We start from the raw sequence: 17,217 nt of genomic DNA on the forward strand, positions 1-17,217 counted from the left end.
GAGAAGCAAGCCATTCTCCACCATCATCCCCGCCACACCCACACCTCCAATTTGCTCTCGCTGTATTAGGGAATAAAAAACCCTTCTCCCTTTCTGGCATCATTTCAAAGAGAAGAACATATATATAAAGGGCCCAACAAAGAATCTTGGAAATTGCTCCCCCTCAAAGAGCAACCTGACCACTCATCCTAGGACACAGAAATGGGTGTGTGTTCTAGGGGATGCTCTGAAAGGCGGAAGAACCATTCTTTACTGTTAGTAAGTCAGACTTCTGTCTTTCCTTTCATTCTACTTAGCTATATGTTTGTTTTTGTAGAGTCCAAATTTCTTTCCTTGACACAGTGCTCTTCTCTAAGTGCAAATCTCTCATTTGGAAACATTCTGATCTGGGCCGTTGTGTCCCATGTGCCACTGTGACCTGCTACGTGCTTTTCGAGACCATTCCTCTCTGCACCAGGTCGGGACGGTACAATACACTGTCTAGGCACAGTACAGTCACGTGACCCTCTTTCTTTAGTGACTACACCTGCAGTTCCAAAGTCAGAGCACTGAGAGCACCGCTTTCTGCGATCATGATGCCCTTGGCCATGAAACCAAGGCACAGAGAGGTGATCTACCCAGTCACTCAGTAAGTCAGAAAGCAAACTGAATAGAGGGCCGGTAAGATCCCCTATGCACCTTTCAGTGCCTTATCCAAAACCTAGATTGCATCCTTGTCATATAAATGCACCTACTTTGGAAGTAAGTAGTTTTCGGTAGAATTTCTGGTTAAGGTTTCAAAAGGCCACCAGCAAATCAGGAACCACAAGGTAATAAGCAGTATCACACGAACACTTTAGTTAAATGCCCCTAACTCACACACAGTGCCAATTATTACAGCTCACTGACATCCTGGTTACTGACAAGAAGAAAATTTGAGGGAAAAATTCACCCACTCAAGATAGACACCTTGCACATCTCTTTTCCTGGCTCCGTCACATTTGAAGTGTGACACCGAAGCACTGCTTCCTTCCACACGATGCTCCTGTACCCGCTGGCACGCGATGGGGGTTATGAGGAAGACTGCACATGTGTGCGACGCCAGACATTTTAGGGACAATTCTGTCCAGCACAATATACATGAAATATGCCTAACACAGTAGTTTTCTACCCTGATTCTTTTTTTTTGGTAACTTTTATTTCCTGATCCTGATTTAACGTAAAAAGTAAAGTTTTCTTTCCCACCTTCCCTGATGAAGGCAGAGTCGGTGGGTGGGTACTGCTGGGGGCTGATTTCGGCTTCATGGAAGGGCAGCAGTCTAGGGCCAAAGTTGCCGGAAGACAACTGAACAGGACTTTTTGAACCAGGCAGTGGCCTGGTCTTACAAGTACTTTCCCCTAGAGGCCAAATGAGCACATGTTCGTGATGCACTGCTGTGTCCAACACCAGGAATCCAGATTCCCAGAGACAAACTAAGTCATCAGCAGCCCTCCTGCCTCCCAACTCCAGGTCAAGAAAGGCACAGAGAAGACCAACAAATAATACTGAGGTGGCGCTTTGGATGCAGGAGAACTTGAGGTACCAGGAGAAGAGTACTGACGGCCTCATCTGGCCAATGGGGAAGGTGAGGCACAGAGGCCGATTAAACACTCTGTCGTAGGTGAGAGGGAATTTAACAGGGAAGAGGAGGACGAAATATACTGCCACAATAATGAGCACAACTCTCAACAGTGGAAAGGCAATTCCAGCTCTTTAGCCACCGCAGTCAATGAATTGCCCTCAGAGCCATTGTGTTGATTCCTTCACAGAGGGAATCCTATAGTCCAAACTCCCTGGCGCCCACCCTTGAGGCTGCATCCAGGGCAGGAGGTTTAGGCAGGATTGGCCTGGGCAGGCACATAAGGTAGCTCTGCTTCTTAAGGCATGGCTGCTGTGAGGCATGAGCTCCACTTTGGGAGGTGGGCATCGGACCCTGCCTTCCCTGAAACTACCCTGCAAGAACCTTAACGGAGTGGAACACTGCTGCCTAAGGAACCCGCCTCCCCCCAGGGGCTGGGGGCTTCCACTAAAGCTAAACAGCATTACCAAATCATCTGATTTGTGTGTGTGTGTGTGTGTGTGTGTGTGCGTGCATGCGTCACTTGGGAGAATAAGAGAGAAAAGACACAAATTGATCATTATTTGCAGATGATTGTCTAACTAGAAAACCTAGGGGAATCGATGGAAAAAAAAAAAAAACAACCTATCAGGACTAAGACCAGAATTTGCTCAAGTGGCCAATTAAAAGTCAAGCATACAAAAATCAATAGTTTTTTAGGTCACTTCGGTGTGGCCTTACACCTCAGAAACACTGTGCTTTTCTGTGGGGTCTCCAAGCTTTGTGAAACTTGCCATATTTCAAAAGATGGAAGTGAGCCAGGGAGATGCCCCCTCAGCTGCAGTAAGGGCAGTGTTCTCAGACCCCAATACGTGAAAGGTGCCTGGGGTGACTGCTGCAGAACGGGGCAATCACCCCTGCACTTTCTCCCAGGGGTGCCCTCCGCACCCCCCCCCCCCGCCCGTCCTGACCCAGACCCTGTCTCCCAGCTCTTTTCTATTTCAACCCAAAAGACACACAGGGGAGTTTGGCAAAAGCCGGTGCGGGAGCCACCACAGGTGGGTATGGTCAAAGATTGTGCTATGTCATTTCCATACGATGTCAGTTTTTAAAAACAAAGGCTGCGTACTGAAAGGCCTGGCGTGTTAGGCCTCTTATTGCCTCGTGGGTTAGAAGCTTCGAGAGGTGCGTGTGCTGCGCCCCAACTTGGGACTCCCACGGCCCGGTCAAAGTGTACAAGGGAGGCCCCACAGGGATGAGCGTGGCAGTCTGGCCCTGGAAGGGCGGCGGTCATTTGCGGTCCAGGCTGGCGTGCAGCTGGGCCTCCCGCACCATGCGGTCGAAGGAGCGAGTGTTGGTTTCCTCGCGCACCTTCTCGCGCACGTGGAAGGAAGCTCGCGCTGTGGAGCGGGCGCTTTCCAGCGCGCTGCGCCGCTCCCGCGACAGCTGCTCGCTGCGTTCTAGCTTGCGGCCGATGGCTTGGAGCAACTCCCGCCGGCGGCAGTCTTCGTCCTTCTCCACCTTCTCCTTTTTGGCACGCTGGGCTCGCTCCTTCTCCAACCTACTTTGGCCCACGCGCCGCGCCTTTTGCTGTACCGCCTCCTCAGCCACTTGTGTCGCATGCTGCAGCCGCCGCTCCCCTGCCCGAGCCAGCGCCTCAAGGTGTGCCTGATGCTCGCGTTCTTTGCGCTCGGCTGCCTCCTTGGCCCGCCGGCCCTGCAGCTCCTCCCTCCGGGCCCGCTCCCGCAGCTCCCGGGTGCGCTGCTCCACCAAGTGCTCGTAGTTCTCCTGCGCGCGACCCATGCTGGCCTGCAGGGAGCTCCGCAGGCCCTCGCGCTCCTCGAACTCCAGACGGGCCCGACCTTGGAGCAGCGCCTGGTGGCGCGCCTGCTCTGCCCGGCTCAGCTCCCGCTTCTCTCGCTGCAACTGGTCCCCCTGACGCTGCTTGGTACTAGCCGCGCGCTGGGCGCGCTCCTTAAGGACCTGCTCGGCCCGCTCGCGCCCTTGCTTCAGACCCTCCTCCCGCTGCTTTAGGTTCTGCTGTTGCTGCAGCTTGCGCAGCCGGTCCTCCCGGGCCGTGCGCTCCGCCCGCTCACGTCGCAGCAGGCTCTGGCGCTCGGCCAGTTCTCGCCGCCGCTCCTCGCTAAGCTCGCACTGGCGCTGCCGCCGCCTCGCTGCCTCCCGCTCCTCGCGGCCCCGGCGGCCGCGCCGCTCCTCCACCTGCGCGGCCCATGCTCGACGACCCTGCTCGAGGGAGCGCCGTTTCTCGCGTTCCTCGCGCTCCCGCCGCTGCTCTGCGCGCACGCGCTGCTGCTCCCATTGGCCGTGGGCCGCGGCGCGCTGCTCCAGCAACAAGCGCTCCTCCTGGTGCCGCGCCAGCATCAGCGCCGCGATCTTCCGGTCGCGCTCTGGGACCCCGCGCAGTCCCCGCTCCGCGCGCACTTGGCGCACGATGCGCTCCACGTGCTGAGTTGTCTGCGGTGAGTGGCTCAGATCGCCGAGGCTGAAGCTGCGGGCCGTGAGTGGCACTAGGGCCAGGGCAGACGGGCGACCCAGAGGGTTGGGGACTGAGGAGAGTGACCCCGCGGGGCAGCTGTTCCGGGCTGAAGCCCGCGGTGGCCAGCGCAGCTCCCGAAGGCTCTCCCCGCTGTAGGATGACGACGACGCGCCCGACTCAGAACTGAGGGCGCCTTCTCGGCGGCGGGACAGTGAATCTAGTGAGTGGCTCTTTCTACCCGCCCGCGAACTCGCGGGCGGAGCTTGGGGTCGGGCCGGGGATGGACTGGAGGATGCCTTGCGGGCCACACGTGGTGCGGGCGAGGCCGGGAGGCTGGCGCTGCTGCAGCTGCTGCTGCTGCCCGCGCTTGGGGCTGAGGCCGCGGCCGCTGCGTGGCCCAACGGCGTGAAGAGACGCCGCTTTTCCTCGCGCACGATGCGCTCGCGCTCGGCCCGGCACTGCTGCAGCTTTGCGCACCGCTCGGCCTCGTACGCCTCGTACAGGCCGGTGGCCACTCGCATGGACCGGCCTGGGGCCTCGCGTACCAGGTCGGCCAAAGCCCGTGGCAGCAGCTCCACTGGTTTGACCGCGCAGCGGGCGCAGGCCTCGAGAGAACGAGGGCTGGTTAGTACATAGCGGCTGCCCTCGGCCTCTGGACAGTCAAAATTGAAGAGGTCGAGGTGCAGCAGCGGGGATTGCTCCCGCCGCCCACCTTCTGTTGCGCACTGGACCTCAACCTTGCGGGGCACCGCCGAGGAGGCCGAGGCAGAGGCCGAAGAGGCCGCGGGCTGCTGGGCACCCTGCGCATCGGGGGGCACGGACGCAGTGGCTCCGTTTCCTCCTGAGCCTCCAGGCTCGGCTTCCGCCTTCTCTTCTTCGGGTACGGGGTCCACCATGGCTGAAAGGTGTCCTTTTGTGGAGTCTCTGCGGATGACAAGGGAGGGTCATCGCAGGATACATTTGAGAGCAGTTCCCCTCTCCCCATTCATAACCCCCCCCCCCCCCCGTCCCAACTTAATCCGCTTTGGATTTAGGCTCAGAGGCCCGGTGGAACGTAAATCATAACACGGATGCACTGAAAACCGAGGCAGTGGGGGCGGGGGGTTGGTGCTGGTGCACAGAGAGCAGCCCGATCTCCCTGAGCCCCGGAGTTCGGGAAGAGGCCGTGGCCAAGCTCCCCAGGGCGTCTGGCCCGTTAGATGCATCCTTCCTGCTGTAAATTAAAATTAAAAGATCGAGGTGCGGGGAGTAGCCGGCCAGGGAGTCGCTGGAGGATTCCTGGGAGGATTAGTCCATTTGTTTGTAGCTTAGGCGGGCAACCAGTGATGCAGCTTTGCAAGAACAAAAAAGAAAGAGGCCTGTTCATCCCCCACAGTGCTTTGCTGCGAGGACCCCATTTGCCTAAGGAAGAAGTTATGGTTGATTTCCCCCTGCCAAAGGAGACCCAGGCATGGGGCCCAGGGGTGATGGAAGAACTGAGAGAAATGCCTCAACCCCAAAAGGCCTGTCCGGGAGAGGTGATCGATCTTGCTCCTGCCTCTTGGGTAGGGGTTGCTAGGAGCTGTGCCCGGCTACTCCCTGACCCCCCTCCCGTGTGTGCCGGGGATGGAGAAGGCGCCTAGGTCCTCCCAGATGCACCCGATCCCGTCCAAGTCTGATGTGCTAAAGGCACCATACACCCCAGTCTAGGCTCCTACACCTGCCCACAGTTACCCTTCGAGTCCCCCCAGCCTATCCCAGCGAGGTAGAATCCTGGGTCTCATCCAGCCCCGCCGCTCCCGGTCTCTGGGCCAGCTCACTTACCGCACGTCCCGGGTTGGGCCCCGCGCCGAGGGCTTTTGTTAGCAGCTCGCCGCTCTCCCTAGCACCTCTTCAGTCCCCGCGCCGGCGGGGTCGGGTTACCGCTGAATGCAGCCGCGATAGTGGCCCCAGCTGCCACCGCAGCCACCGCCAGCGTCTCTCCATGGGGCCCGCACACGCTACCTACATGCGGAAGGGGGAGTGCGACAAGGTTTCCCTAAAATAACGCAGCTCCGCTCCCTTCCCTCTCACTGATTCTTAAAAAAGGAAGCGGTTCCATTGCTGCTGCCGCATCCACCGCCGCCACTCCAACCGCGCAAGTACCGCAGGTCTTTCTTTACCCCCGGCGCCTCCTGGTGGACACTGAAGGGTGTCGGTTTGTTTGCTTAGAGGGTGACAGAAGAGAAACTTAAAATACGTATGTATATATAACATATAAAAATGCATGTGTAGTATGTATTATATAATATTTCTTTCAATACTTCAACTGCGTAGAATGAAGGAATAGTTTGGTTTGTTTCTCAAGGGGATAGTGATTAATGAGGTAGAAATATGGCTCCTGATCCAAACTATGAGGTTATTTATAAAGAAAAACTAAGAACATTCGGATAGGTTTGAGGCAGGCATAAGATGTGTGACTAGTGTTTAATGCGACATTTAGGACGTCCTGGTTCAAGATAATACAAATTAAAACCCGTTAGTGCCATTTACTGAGTATTATTTTGAGACACCTCCTCTCTACCTCCCCCCCGCCCTGCCCATCTTGAGTGATGTTTCTCCTGGGAGAGTGATGGGAGGAGTACTTGAGGGAGGGGTTGGAGGGTGGGTGGGATATAATATTAGGAAGCTTGGCAAACCACATTGTCAATAGCCTTGACATTGTCAGGCAGTGAGGTGGGGGCACAGATTTCTAAAATGGAGAGTAAAGCAATACTCAGACAGCTTGGCTCTGTGGTGTGAGGAGCAGTTAAGGGTCAAAGATGACTTATAGGAGCAATGAGGTGGCTGGTTGTACCACAAACTGAGAGCATGGATCCAAGAGGATTAGGTGGTTGGTTTGGAGGGCCAGGGAAGGCTGGGTTCCTTCTGGACCACTTGAACTGGAGGTGTTGGTGCTCAGCTGGTGACTGGGTAAGCTGTGTCAGAAGCCTGGACTGGAACTAGAGAGTTTAGGGCATTGTCACCATATTTGAGGTTCCAAAACCAACAGAGTGAGTGAGATCTCCCAGAGAGGTCAGGTGGAGCAATAAGGAGGTGGGCAGGGCATTGATGGGGTGGCTAAGGGAGAAGGAGCCCCCAAAAAGAACCAAGAAAGGTAGGCAGGAAAGCGTGGGCTCATGGAAGCTGACAGTAGAGCACTTCAGAAGGAGGGTGTACCCCAGTGTTGAGGCTGCTGGGGTCCAGGAGATTTTGCCTGGGATTAAATGCCCACTGAAACAAGTAGTGAGAGTATCTTTGGTGACATCAGCAAAAACTGTGGCAACATTGTACTCGGGGCTGATGCCAAACCACAGGAGGTTGAGGGACAATGGAAGGTGAGAAAGTGGGAGTTGCTGACTCTTGACATTTGGATGACAGTGGTACAGACTGAAGGGTTTGAGATTTTGTACTACTTCCATGTGAAGAGGGTCACAGGTGCTGACAGAAGCCATGTGACCCTTGGATCAGAAACAAAGAACTTTGTTACCTGTGCTACAGCGAGCAGTATGAGGTTAATGTTTTTGTTGGTTCACCTCACTCCCCAAGTCCCATGGAGCAATGAAGAGGTGGGCTCAGATAGATTCTGCACATACAGTGGGTATGTGTCACAGCGGAATGACCTTAGGCTTAATTAGTAAAAGATTAGTAAACCCTAATCTTTTATTTATTTTTGTTTATTTATTTATTTAAAAGATTTTTATTTATTTATTTTTAGAGAGAGGGGAAGGGAGGGAGAGAGGAAACATCAATATGTGATTGCCTCTTGAGTGCCCCCTACTGGGGACCTGGCCTGCAGCCCAGGCATGTGCCCTGACTGGGAATAGAACCCACAACCCTTTGGTTCACAGGCTGGAGCTCAATCCACTGAGCCACACCAGCCAGGGCTATTTGTTTATTTATTTTTATCCTTCCTGAGGACATGCTTATTGATTTTAGAGAGAGGGAAAGGGAGAGAGCAGAAGAGAAACACTGATGTGAGTGGTGAACCTGCTTCTTAGGCATATGCCATGCCCAAGAATCAAACCCGTGACCTTTCAGCTTATGGGATGAGGTTCCGACCAAGTGAGCCACACTGGCCAGCGCAAACCCTAATCTTTTAAAGGGGGCTCCTAGCAAACCTGTTCAACCTTTTCCCCAGAGGAAGGCTTAAGAATTAGACACAACTAATCATTCAAATGCCAGCTCAGTCAGGCTGTGTGTTTTGAGACAAGTTTCTTAGCCCCTCTGAGCTGCAGTTTCCTCAGAAGAGGAGTGCATACTATAGATGGAGATGTCCTGTCTATAGAAAATAATTGCAGTCTAGAGAAAACAATTCATTAACTATCCTGTTAGATCCTTTAATGCAATACCCCACTGACAGCTTGAGCTGCTCTAACAAGTTGTCATGCACTGAGTGGCTTAAACAACACTTCGTTTCTCACAGTTCTGGAGACTGGGAAGTCCAAGATCAAGGAGCTGGCAGATCTGATGTCTGGTGAGGACTCACTTTCGGGTGTGCAGGTGGCCATTTTCTTGTTGTATCCTCACAGGGAGGAAACCAGAGAGAGAGAGAGAGCAAACTTTCACCTGTTTTTTCTTATAAGGGCACTAATACATCATGAATCCTCCCGACCTAATCACCCCCAAGGGCCCCATCTCCAAATACCATTACACTAGGTTTAGGGTTCCACCATATGAATAGGAATGGGGGGGGGCACAAACTTTCAGTCCATAGCACAATTATTTTGGACAAAGAACCTTAACCAGTGTAGACATTGCTATCATTTCAATTCCATCTTATCAGCCCCAACCACCCCCTCAGCTCTGTGCCCTTGTGTTTATTCCCTTTCTTAGCATAATTCCGCTCCCAGATCATCCACTCAGAAGTTCCAAATCAGGAGTCGGTGGTAAACTATGACCTGTGGGCCACACCCACTGGCTGTTTTCTAAGTCAAACCTTATTGGAACACAGCCATGCTACTTGTTTACATGTTGCCTACACTTTTCAGGAAACTGTGCCAGAATTGAATCATTTTGACAAAGATTGTATACTCCCAAAGCTTAAAATATTTACTATTTGGCTCTTTACAGAAAAATATTACCAGTACCTGTTATAATGACTGATAACAGCTTGTGGCGGTTATCAATTTTTTGCCTGGCTCCTCTAGATTCCCTCTTTCCTCCCTGCTCTGGAATAATGGCCCGCATGTATGCATTTTCTACTCGACAATTAGCACGATATTAAGATTGGCCAGTAGAGGGAGCTGGAGGGATGTTGCAGGAGAAAGGTGCTTCTCTTTTCTGGTTCCTGTGTGTTGTGCCTTTTGCTTTTTCTTGCTTCTGCTGCATGATGAGTGGTGCAGGTGTGTGGGGACATCCTGTGGCATCCTGTTCTGGTTCCATGCCTAGAGCAGTCTCTTGGTGACCTCGCAGCCCAGGTGTGGGCCTGGTGAGCACCTTCCCGAGCGAGCCTTTCTGAGGCAGACACCAAGTGCTCTACGCCTTGTGCCCTGACTGCCTCTCACCAGCCTCATCCCACTCTTGAAGATTATTTCCTGCTTGTCTGGCAACTATAGAGCAGCTATGCCCCCGACAAAATTCTGCACTGCCCCTGTGGGCTGCAATCACACCTTCTCCAATGAGGTCTGAACCCCAACCTTTCTGAAGGGGCTCCCCTTCCAAGTTGTCTTTCCTTGATTGATCTCCCTCAGGCTTAGGGAACCCTTGCGAGTTCTCTTTATATCTTTATATTTAGTCTCGGTTCACAGCTTAATGCCTCTTTATATTAAGCTTCCTGTGCTCATGTGACTATGTGGTTTCTGTCTCCCGATTAGACCCAGAATAATACACGGCGTAAAGTGTGACCATTCCTAATTCTTGAGACTAAAGCCTTCAGAATGAATTTAAGACACAAACCAGCAGGTAAAGGTAATATTTGATCAAAATAAAGGGTTTTACTTCATATTTTATTGAAGTAGTATATGTTCATCACAGTAGGAAGTTAAAAAATACAGAAAAAAAAGGAAGGAAAAAAAATCACTCAAAGACCACCAACGTGGCGTGTAAGTGGCAGGGACGTGTAAGCTGCAGGGACGTGTAAGCTGCAGGGACGTGTAAGCTGCAGGAGGACAGGTCCGTGTCTGTTTCTGCTCACCACTGCTGGGCCTGGTGCAGTGGAGGCCCTCCTGCTGAACGCTTCGTCGGGAGGGAGTGGGGTTTAATAAGCGCTACTTTGCCTGCCGTATGCACCATGACACTGGCTTTGTCAAAATATTTTGAGCCATTAAGCCACTTGGAAGAATCTTCAGAGTTCAGCATTTTATGCAGGTGAAGCTCACGTTTGTGAACTGTCCTGGGGGACAGGAGAAACCAACCTGCACTAAAACCGGGGAGGTGCATCAGAAAGGGAATCTAGAGGGCCTCTTACAATTAATGTAATGGGAGTTTTCTCTCACTTCTGTAAGGGCTACACCCCATCCCATGCTGTGCGATACTGGAGAAGTTTCTTCATTCCTGAACAGGAACACGCATTGGGAGTGCTGCCCTATAGGTATTTGTCTATGAGACATTTGTGGGTCTGCCAGAAAGAGTGGGCTGCTGCTCAGGACTCACCCTTGCTTCCAGTTTCTGCGCCTCTCTTACTGGGTCATCATGGCCCTGGCATGAAACCACCTGCCTGCTCAGCGCTTTAGGCCCCTGCTCTTTTCAAGAGGGGCACTCTGAGGTTCCAGCTCCTGTTCCCCACAGGCCTCTTCTCCCACTATCCAACACACACACACACCTTTTAAAAAAATTGGGCAATTCTTCTTTTTAAAAAAGATGTTATTTATTTATTTTTAGAGAGAGGGGAAGGGAGGGAGAAAGCAAGGGAGAGAAACATCAATGTGTGGTTGCCACTCACATGGCCCCAACTGTGGACCTGGTCTGCAGCCCAGCCATGTTCCCTGACGGGGAATAGAACCGGCGACCCTTTGGTTCGCAGCCTGCACTCAATCCACTGAGCTACACCAGCCAGGGCAAAAAACTGGGCAATTCTAACTTCAAACATTGTACACCATTGCCCTCCATAATGTCTTAGACCAGTCATCCTTATGTTTATATTTGGAGACTCAGAGATAAGTCATATCCCATCACTGGAGATGGTGGCCCCTTTTTTGCATGTTTTTCTGGAGGGTCAGCAATCTGCCACCAGGGCCCTTTTACCCTTCCAAATGTGCCAACCAGTCACACAAGAACAACAGCAAAGGCGTTGAGGACTTACTGTCAAAGAGCACCGAGCTTAGCTAGGAAGTCTGGGAACACGGAGAAGAGCAAGACAGGGTGTTGCCCTGAATGCCAGTGGAAGTAAAAATGCCCAAACATTCAAGAAGTTAAATAATAAAAGAATTAAGTCAGTTACAAGATTTGATACACAAGATAAAAGAGTGATGACATAGCAGGATGTGAATAATGCATTATAATTAGTGCATTACTAATTAATCATCACTAATTAGTTCATTACGAATTAATTATTGCTAATTAGCAATTATCAGCAAATGTAGGGTAAGTTCTTCGACCTCTGGGTCTGATTTCCTTTCTTGTTTGGGTTAGCCTGCTCAGGCTGCCGTCAAAAAATACCACCGACTGGGTGGCTCAAACAACACAAATTTCAGAATTCTGGAGGTTAGAAGTCCAGGGTTGTGGTGTCCACAGGTTTGGCTTCTTCTGTGGTCTCTGGCTTGTCAGTGGCTGCCTTCACGCTGTGTCCTCGGGTGGTTGCCCCTGTGTCTGCGTTTCCTGTGTCCCCACCTCCTCTTCTCACAGGGACACTAATCATACTGGGTGGGGCCCGCTCTAACGACCCCACTTCAGCTTAATTACCTCGACCAGGGCCCTGTCTCCGGTGTCACTGCGAGGTACTGGGGGGGACGACCGCAACATAGGACTTGGGAGGGGCCACAATGCGGCCCGTATCACTGACAAAATGAAAATGATGACCCCTGGCTGTCTTTGGTCAAATACTGACTGGCTGGCTCCAGCGTGCGAAGCACTGGGACCACACTGGCGGAGCCCCATCACCACGGCGTCTGCAACGCGAGAGGCAATTGTAAATCGGCGCACAAGTGCAGGGAAGGAGAGGGACTTCTGGGAAGCATCCAATCAGGCAAGAGGCAGCCCAGGCCCGAACTAAGGCCGCAGCCGCGAGCACAGTGGAAACAGAAAAATGTTAAAGATATTTGTGAGAGAGAATCGACAAAACTGGTGAGGGGTTAGAATCAAAACCTGGACGTGGTAGTGTGAGAATGGAGGAGGAACAAGCTTTTTTAAAAAAACAAAACAAAACAAAACAAAACTTTATTTATTGTTAGAGAGAGGGAAAGGGAGGGAGTACACACCCCCAACCAAGGACCAGCCCAGTGTGCTCGCAACCCAGGTATGTCCCCTGACGAGGGATTGAACTGGTGACCCTTCACTTCACGGGTCAATGCCCAACCAACGGAGCCACACGGATCAGGGCAAAGAAGAACAAGCTTTGAGCAAAGATGAGGAGTTCCTTTTTGGACCTGTTTAATGGCCAAGTATGTCAGGTATCTAACCCAGTAGTTGAGAACATGAGCTTCCGAGCCCACAAAGCTGGGTTCAAATCCCAGCTTGTCCACGTCGTGGCTGTGTGATCCTGGAAGAGCTACTGGACCTCTCTGAACTGCCATTTGTTCACTATAAAATGGTATAGTAATACCTAGATCCCTTGTAAAGTTGTTGCTGAGAATTAAATGAGGTAAAATATGTTCAGCACATAGCTAGCTTACCCATGTACGTGGTGCATAGTAAGCATTTAAAAAAAAGGCAGGTCATTGTTATCATTATTAAATTTGAATAAAATTGTGAGCAAATCCAAGCTTGCTTTGGTTGATTCCCATAGATCATGTCTGTAACCTGGATTTTAGCTCCTCTCCTCCATTTGGAAACATTGCCCTCTATTTATTTTACCTTCTGTTCCTGGAGAACAGAAGGAATCCTGGAGATCAAAGGATTTCCCTGGTGCTCAGCTCTTTGATAGAACTGGGTAGATGCAGGTGGCGCCCTCCTCTGCGCGTTCGCCTCTAATGACAGAAACCACATCGGAGAACACCAAACCAAATCCCTAAAACCCGGATGGAATGCCCAGTGCACCAGAAAGACAGTTTCACAAGGGAACTTGAAGTTGTCTTTCTTCCTCATGTTGGCTCTAGGAATTCACTTGTCCCTACATTTCTCTAAGCAGGCCATGCTGTTTCGTGCTTCTATATCTTATTCTCTGTACATGTCATTTGCTGGCAATACTTGTTCCATAGGACTTTGTCTCACTAACTCCTTCTCCTCTAGCAAAACTCAGCTCAGATGTCACCTCCTCAGTGAAGCCTTCCCTGACTGGCCTTTTAGTTGGACTGGGGCGCCTCTCCTCTGTGTTTCCACCACACCTTGACCATTTCATTTGGATGGAGCTACAATATATGCTTTTAAACATCCTATTATCGAGAGCTTCAAACATAAAAATATAGGATAAATGATGCAATAATATCAATCTCTTGGAACTGTAATTTCTGATTTTCTTATCCAGTTCCCCCACTAGATGGTGACCTCTGTGAGGAGTAGACCTACGTTTTATAGCCTTTTGTCCTGGGCCCCTGTGCCTGACAGATACCCAATAAAGGTTTGAGGGATAAGTGGAAGTACACTTGGTCCCATTTCTCTATCCATATTCTTCTCCCTCTTTCCTCCTTTTTGGGGAGTTCTCCCCATTTGTACCTCCAGTCTTTGATGAGCAGCTGTGGGCACTCCCAGCGGCACTCAGGACCAAGTGTGGCTTGCCACGACACCCTTCACCACCAAAGTTTGGTGTGGGCTTTGGCACCACGCACAAACGTGTCCAAATGTCAGCTGTCATGTAATGAACATGACAGATTATTCAATGTCTCCGAGCCTCATTTGCATCATCTGTAAAAATAAAAATTGTTTACTTTGCAGAGCTGCTGTGAGAATTCAGTAAGATGCCCTGCCGCTTGGCCCGTACATAGTAGGTTGCAACAATGCTCATTTCCTTTCCTGTGGGCTTTATGTTGATTCCAGGAAAACGACTTCATCTGTGGGGAAGAATGGCTGTTACTCATTATGGAGCTGGAACAATGACAACATGGATCTCTGGGAAACACTGGCCCTCCCTGCTGGGCACAGGAAGCGGAACGTCAGCCTCCCCGCACACCTGTGCCCTCCGATTCTGATAGCCTGGGCCAGCCTGGCCAAGGTGAAATAACAAGGGCTGCAGGGCCCCCGCACTGCGTCTTTCCACTTCTCTTTGTCCCTTCTTTCATTGCTTGTTCATTCCATTCATTCAGCACTCCATATTCTCTCCGGAGGGCCTTCTGTGTGCAGGCATGGGGCTAGGTGCTGGGGCTCCGTGGTGGGCAGACAGCCACAGCCCTTGCAGGGCCCGTGGAGCTTGTGGACGGGATGGAGGGAGACACAGGTGCACATTGCAACCAGGGACAGGGCTATAAATGAAAAGTGTGGGCTATGAGAGGGGATAACAGGGGACTCTAACCCAGTCTAGGGGATGGGAGGGCTTCCCTGAGGAAGTGACCTGGAAGCCAAGATATAAAGGACAAATGGGACTAGCAGACCAAGAGCATGGGAAGAAGAGAGTCCTTCCGTCCCTCCAACCCAGCTCATCTTCTTTCCCCATCAACTCGCGGGGTACCCCATGTGGGGATCTCACCCAGAGCTCCCTGTCTCACCTCCCAGACGTCCTAGCCCAGCCCCCTGGCCCTCTTGTCAACTGACTGCAGGAGCTAGATAGAGTCCCCTTCTCACCAGGGAAGTCGCCCTGCGATGGCAGCTGAGCCATGAGTCCCTTTCAGGGAGCCCTTGCCGTCTCCTCACGGATGCATGCTGAGGGACTGTCTGTGGAGAATGGTTTCTAAACACTGAGACTCTCAGGCACTTTCTTGGCCGTGTTCGGGGGAATCACACATGGCTACTGACTGTTCAGAGCACAACCTTTGGCCCCACGGGACAATCCTCCTTCTTTCCCTAGTCACAGGATCCATTGGCTTCTCCCTGGCAGAGCAACCCAGCGGCAACACCTAGAGCCTGTCCTTCCTGCTTTGGCAGAGGCCAGGGCCTGGGGCAACCCAGGGGACCGAGAGCACACACAGGTGTTCTGTTACTGGGCAGTGGTGCCCAGCCCAGCCCAGGGCAAAAGTGAACTTGACGTCAGCCCTGGGTGAGGCCAGCCAACAGATGGTCTGTGAGCCTCAGAAGGAAAAGGAGGCTCACCGAGAACAGAGCCAGACTGCTTTTATTTCCTTTTCTTGACTAGGCTGGCAGATTAGGGCAATGCTGGCTGGCAATCAGGACCGTCAAAGGCAAGATCCTGGGTACACTTTGCAGGTGGGATGGGGAAGCGTGTTCTGGGTCGGACTGTAGCCAGATGGCATCATCTCTAGTGGCACTGCTGCCCCGCACGCTGTGCTGTTCAAGGGTTTACCTGCAACTTGTGTGTAGACCAGGTGGCCAAAGATGACATTGCCGTGAGCAGAGAGAGAATAAAAACAATCGTAGCTAGCATTTATATGCCAGGCGTGTTTTACTTGGTCACATAGTTCTTACTTTTTATTTAATGCTCATGGTGACCCCAAGAAGTGGGAATTATTCCTCATCTGTCCCCAGCAGACAAAAGAGGAAACAGACTTAGAGGGGTTGAAATGCTGAAAGTCCTTCACACAGCTAGCAAGTGAAGAGATGGGCTTGGAAAACCATCTAAAGCTGTTCACTGGCACCGACAAACTCCACCCATTCATCCACTCCCTCATTCATTCATTCACTCCCATATTCATCCACTCCCTCATTCATTCGTTCGTTCGCTCGTTCATTCATTCATTCATTCATTCATTCAATGGATAATTTAGTGAGGTTCTTTCACGTTCCAGGCAATATTTGAAGTAGGGCAGATGAGATCCTGGTTTTATGGAACTTACATCCTAGTGAAGGAGAAAACAAATTTAAAGGATAATTTCACAGGAGTGCTATAAAAAATAAAGTAGGATAATAACAAAGGGCCATTTTCGGCTGAATGATCAAGGAAGGTGGTTCTGAGGAAGTGACATCTGTACAACCAGGAGCCACAGTAGGGGTCTGAGGGGAGGCCCTTGGGCAGAAGTGGGCTTGGCACCTTTGAGAAACAGAGTGCTGGCCTTTAATGGGTTCTAAGTGAGCCGTGATTTTAGACTGAGTTCCGAGAGCTTCACTGGAATAAGTGTGAAGTCTCGTACTCAGGCTCAGAACAGAAACCACCTAAACACAGACACAATGGACTGGCTTAAGTCGGGGCGGGGGGAGAGCAGCCGAGTTCCAGTTGATTGGGCGGTTAACAGGATGGTTAGCTGCTCTGATAGAAGTAGGGCTGGGGTGGAGGAGGGGATGACCCCGTCCTCTCTGAGCAGGTCAGACTCCACCTGGAGGTTTGCGTGTATTCTGGACACTGTACTTTAAGACATCAATAGAGGAATTAGATTGTCGCCTTAGGGGACCACCATACCAGGTGGTGAGCAGGGCGGGCCAGAGAAGTCGTTGTCTTAGGTAGAGAAGATTTAGGGCAGCAGGCAGGCTGTCTCCAGAAAAATCTGGGGTCGATGGGAAGGAGTTTTAAGAAATCAGATTCCCCCCCCCGCCACGCTGATAAAATGAATATGTGAAGACATTTTTCTGAAGTAGAAAAAAGTAAAGAAGGAAAGTAAATCACTTTTAATCCTGTTAGCCAGAGGCAACCACTGGTAACATTTGGCCATTTCTAAGTTAGGACCTGTCGCTGGAAAGGTACACAAAAAAGTCAGCGCACTTGCCTCTGGGAAGAACTGGTTGGAGACTGGTTTTACTTCTCACGTTGGTACATTGTGAATTCCATACCATGTACATGTCATATAAAATGTAATTTTACATAAATAATAGTAAAGAGTAGGCTCTTTGGACTATATAAGAAATGAATGGCTCTAGTCATTTGGACTGTTGCAAATATATAACATATGGTTTCTTTACAAATTAAGCTTATCCATATGCCGTTAAAATGTATTTATAAAACTTGCCTGAACTCTCTCCCTGGAGCAGGCCTCCGTGCTGTTTCGGGGCGGCTCTGGGCACCGTCAGAGC

At 51.3% G+C, this 17,217-nt stretch overlaps 1 protein-coding gene across 1 annotated transcript; it reads right to left on the reverse strand.

Moving 5' to 3' along the window:
* Positions 1 to 2,867: 2,867 nt before the first annotated feature.
* On the reverse strand, positions 2,868 to 5,901 carry CCDC177 (coiled-coil domain containing 177). Its single transcript, XM_024567620.3, has 2 exons — positions 5,878 to 5,901; positions 2,868 to 4,998 (listed from the first exon to the last, which is right to left on the reverse strand). Exon 2 carries the CDS (start codon positions 4,968 to 4,970, stop codon positions 2,868 to 2,870), a length of 2,103 nt encoding a protein of 700 aa, XP_024423388.2. The 5' UTR covers positions 4,971 to 4,998; positions 5,878 to 5,901.
* Positions 5,902 to 17,217: the final 11,316 nt, after the last annotated feature.

Source organism: Desmodus rotundus, chromosome 7 (genome assembly GCF_022682495.2).
Source record: "Desmodus rotundus isolate HL8 chromosome 7, HLdesRot8A.1, whole genome shotgun sequence".
In the NCBI taxonomy this organism is placed as follows: domain Eukaryota; kingdom Metazoa; phylum Chordata; class Mammalia; order Chiroptera; family Phyllostomidae; genus Desmodus; species Desmodus rotundus.

Excerpts from the sequence above, each read along its gene's own strand:
- CCDC177 (XM_024567620.3), bottom strand. The coding sequence starts at position 4,970 with ATGGTGGACCCCGTACCCGAAGAAGAGAAGGCGGAAGCCGAGCCTGGA.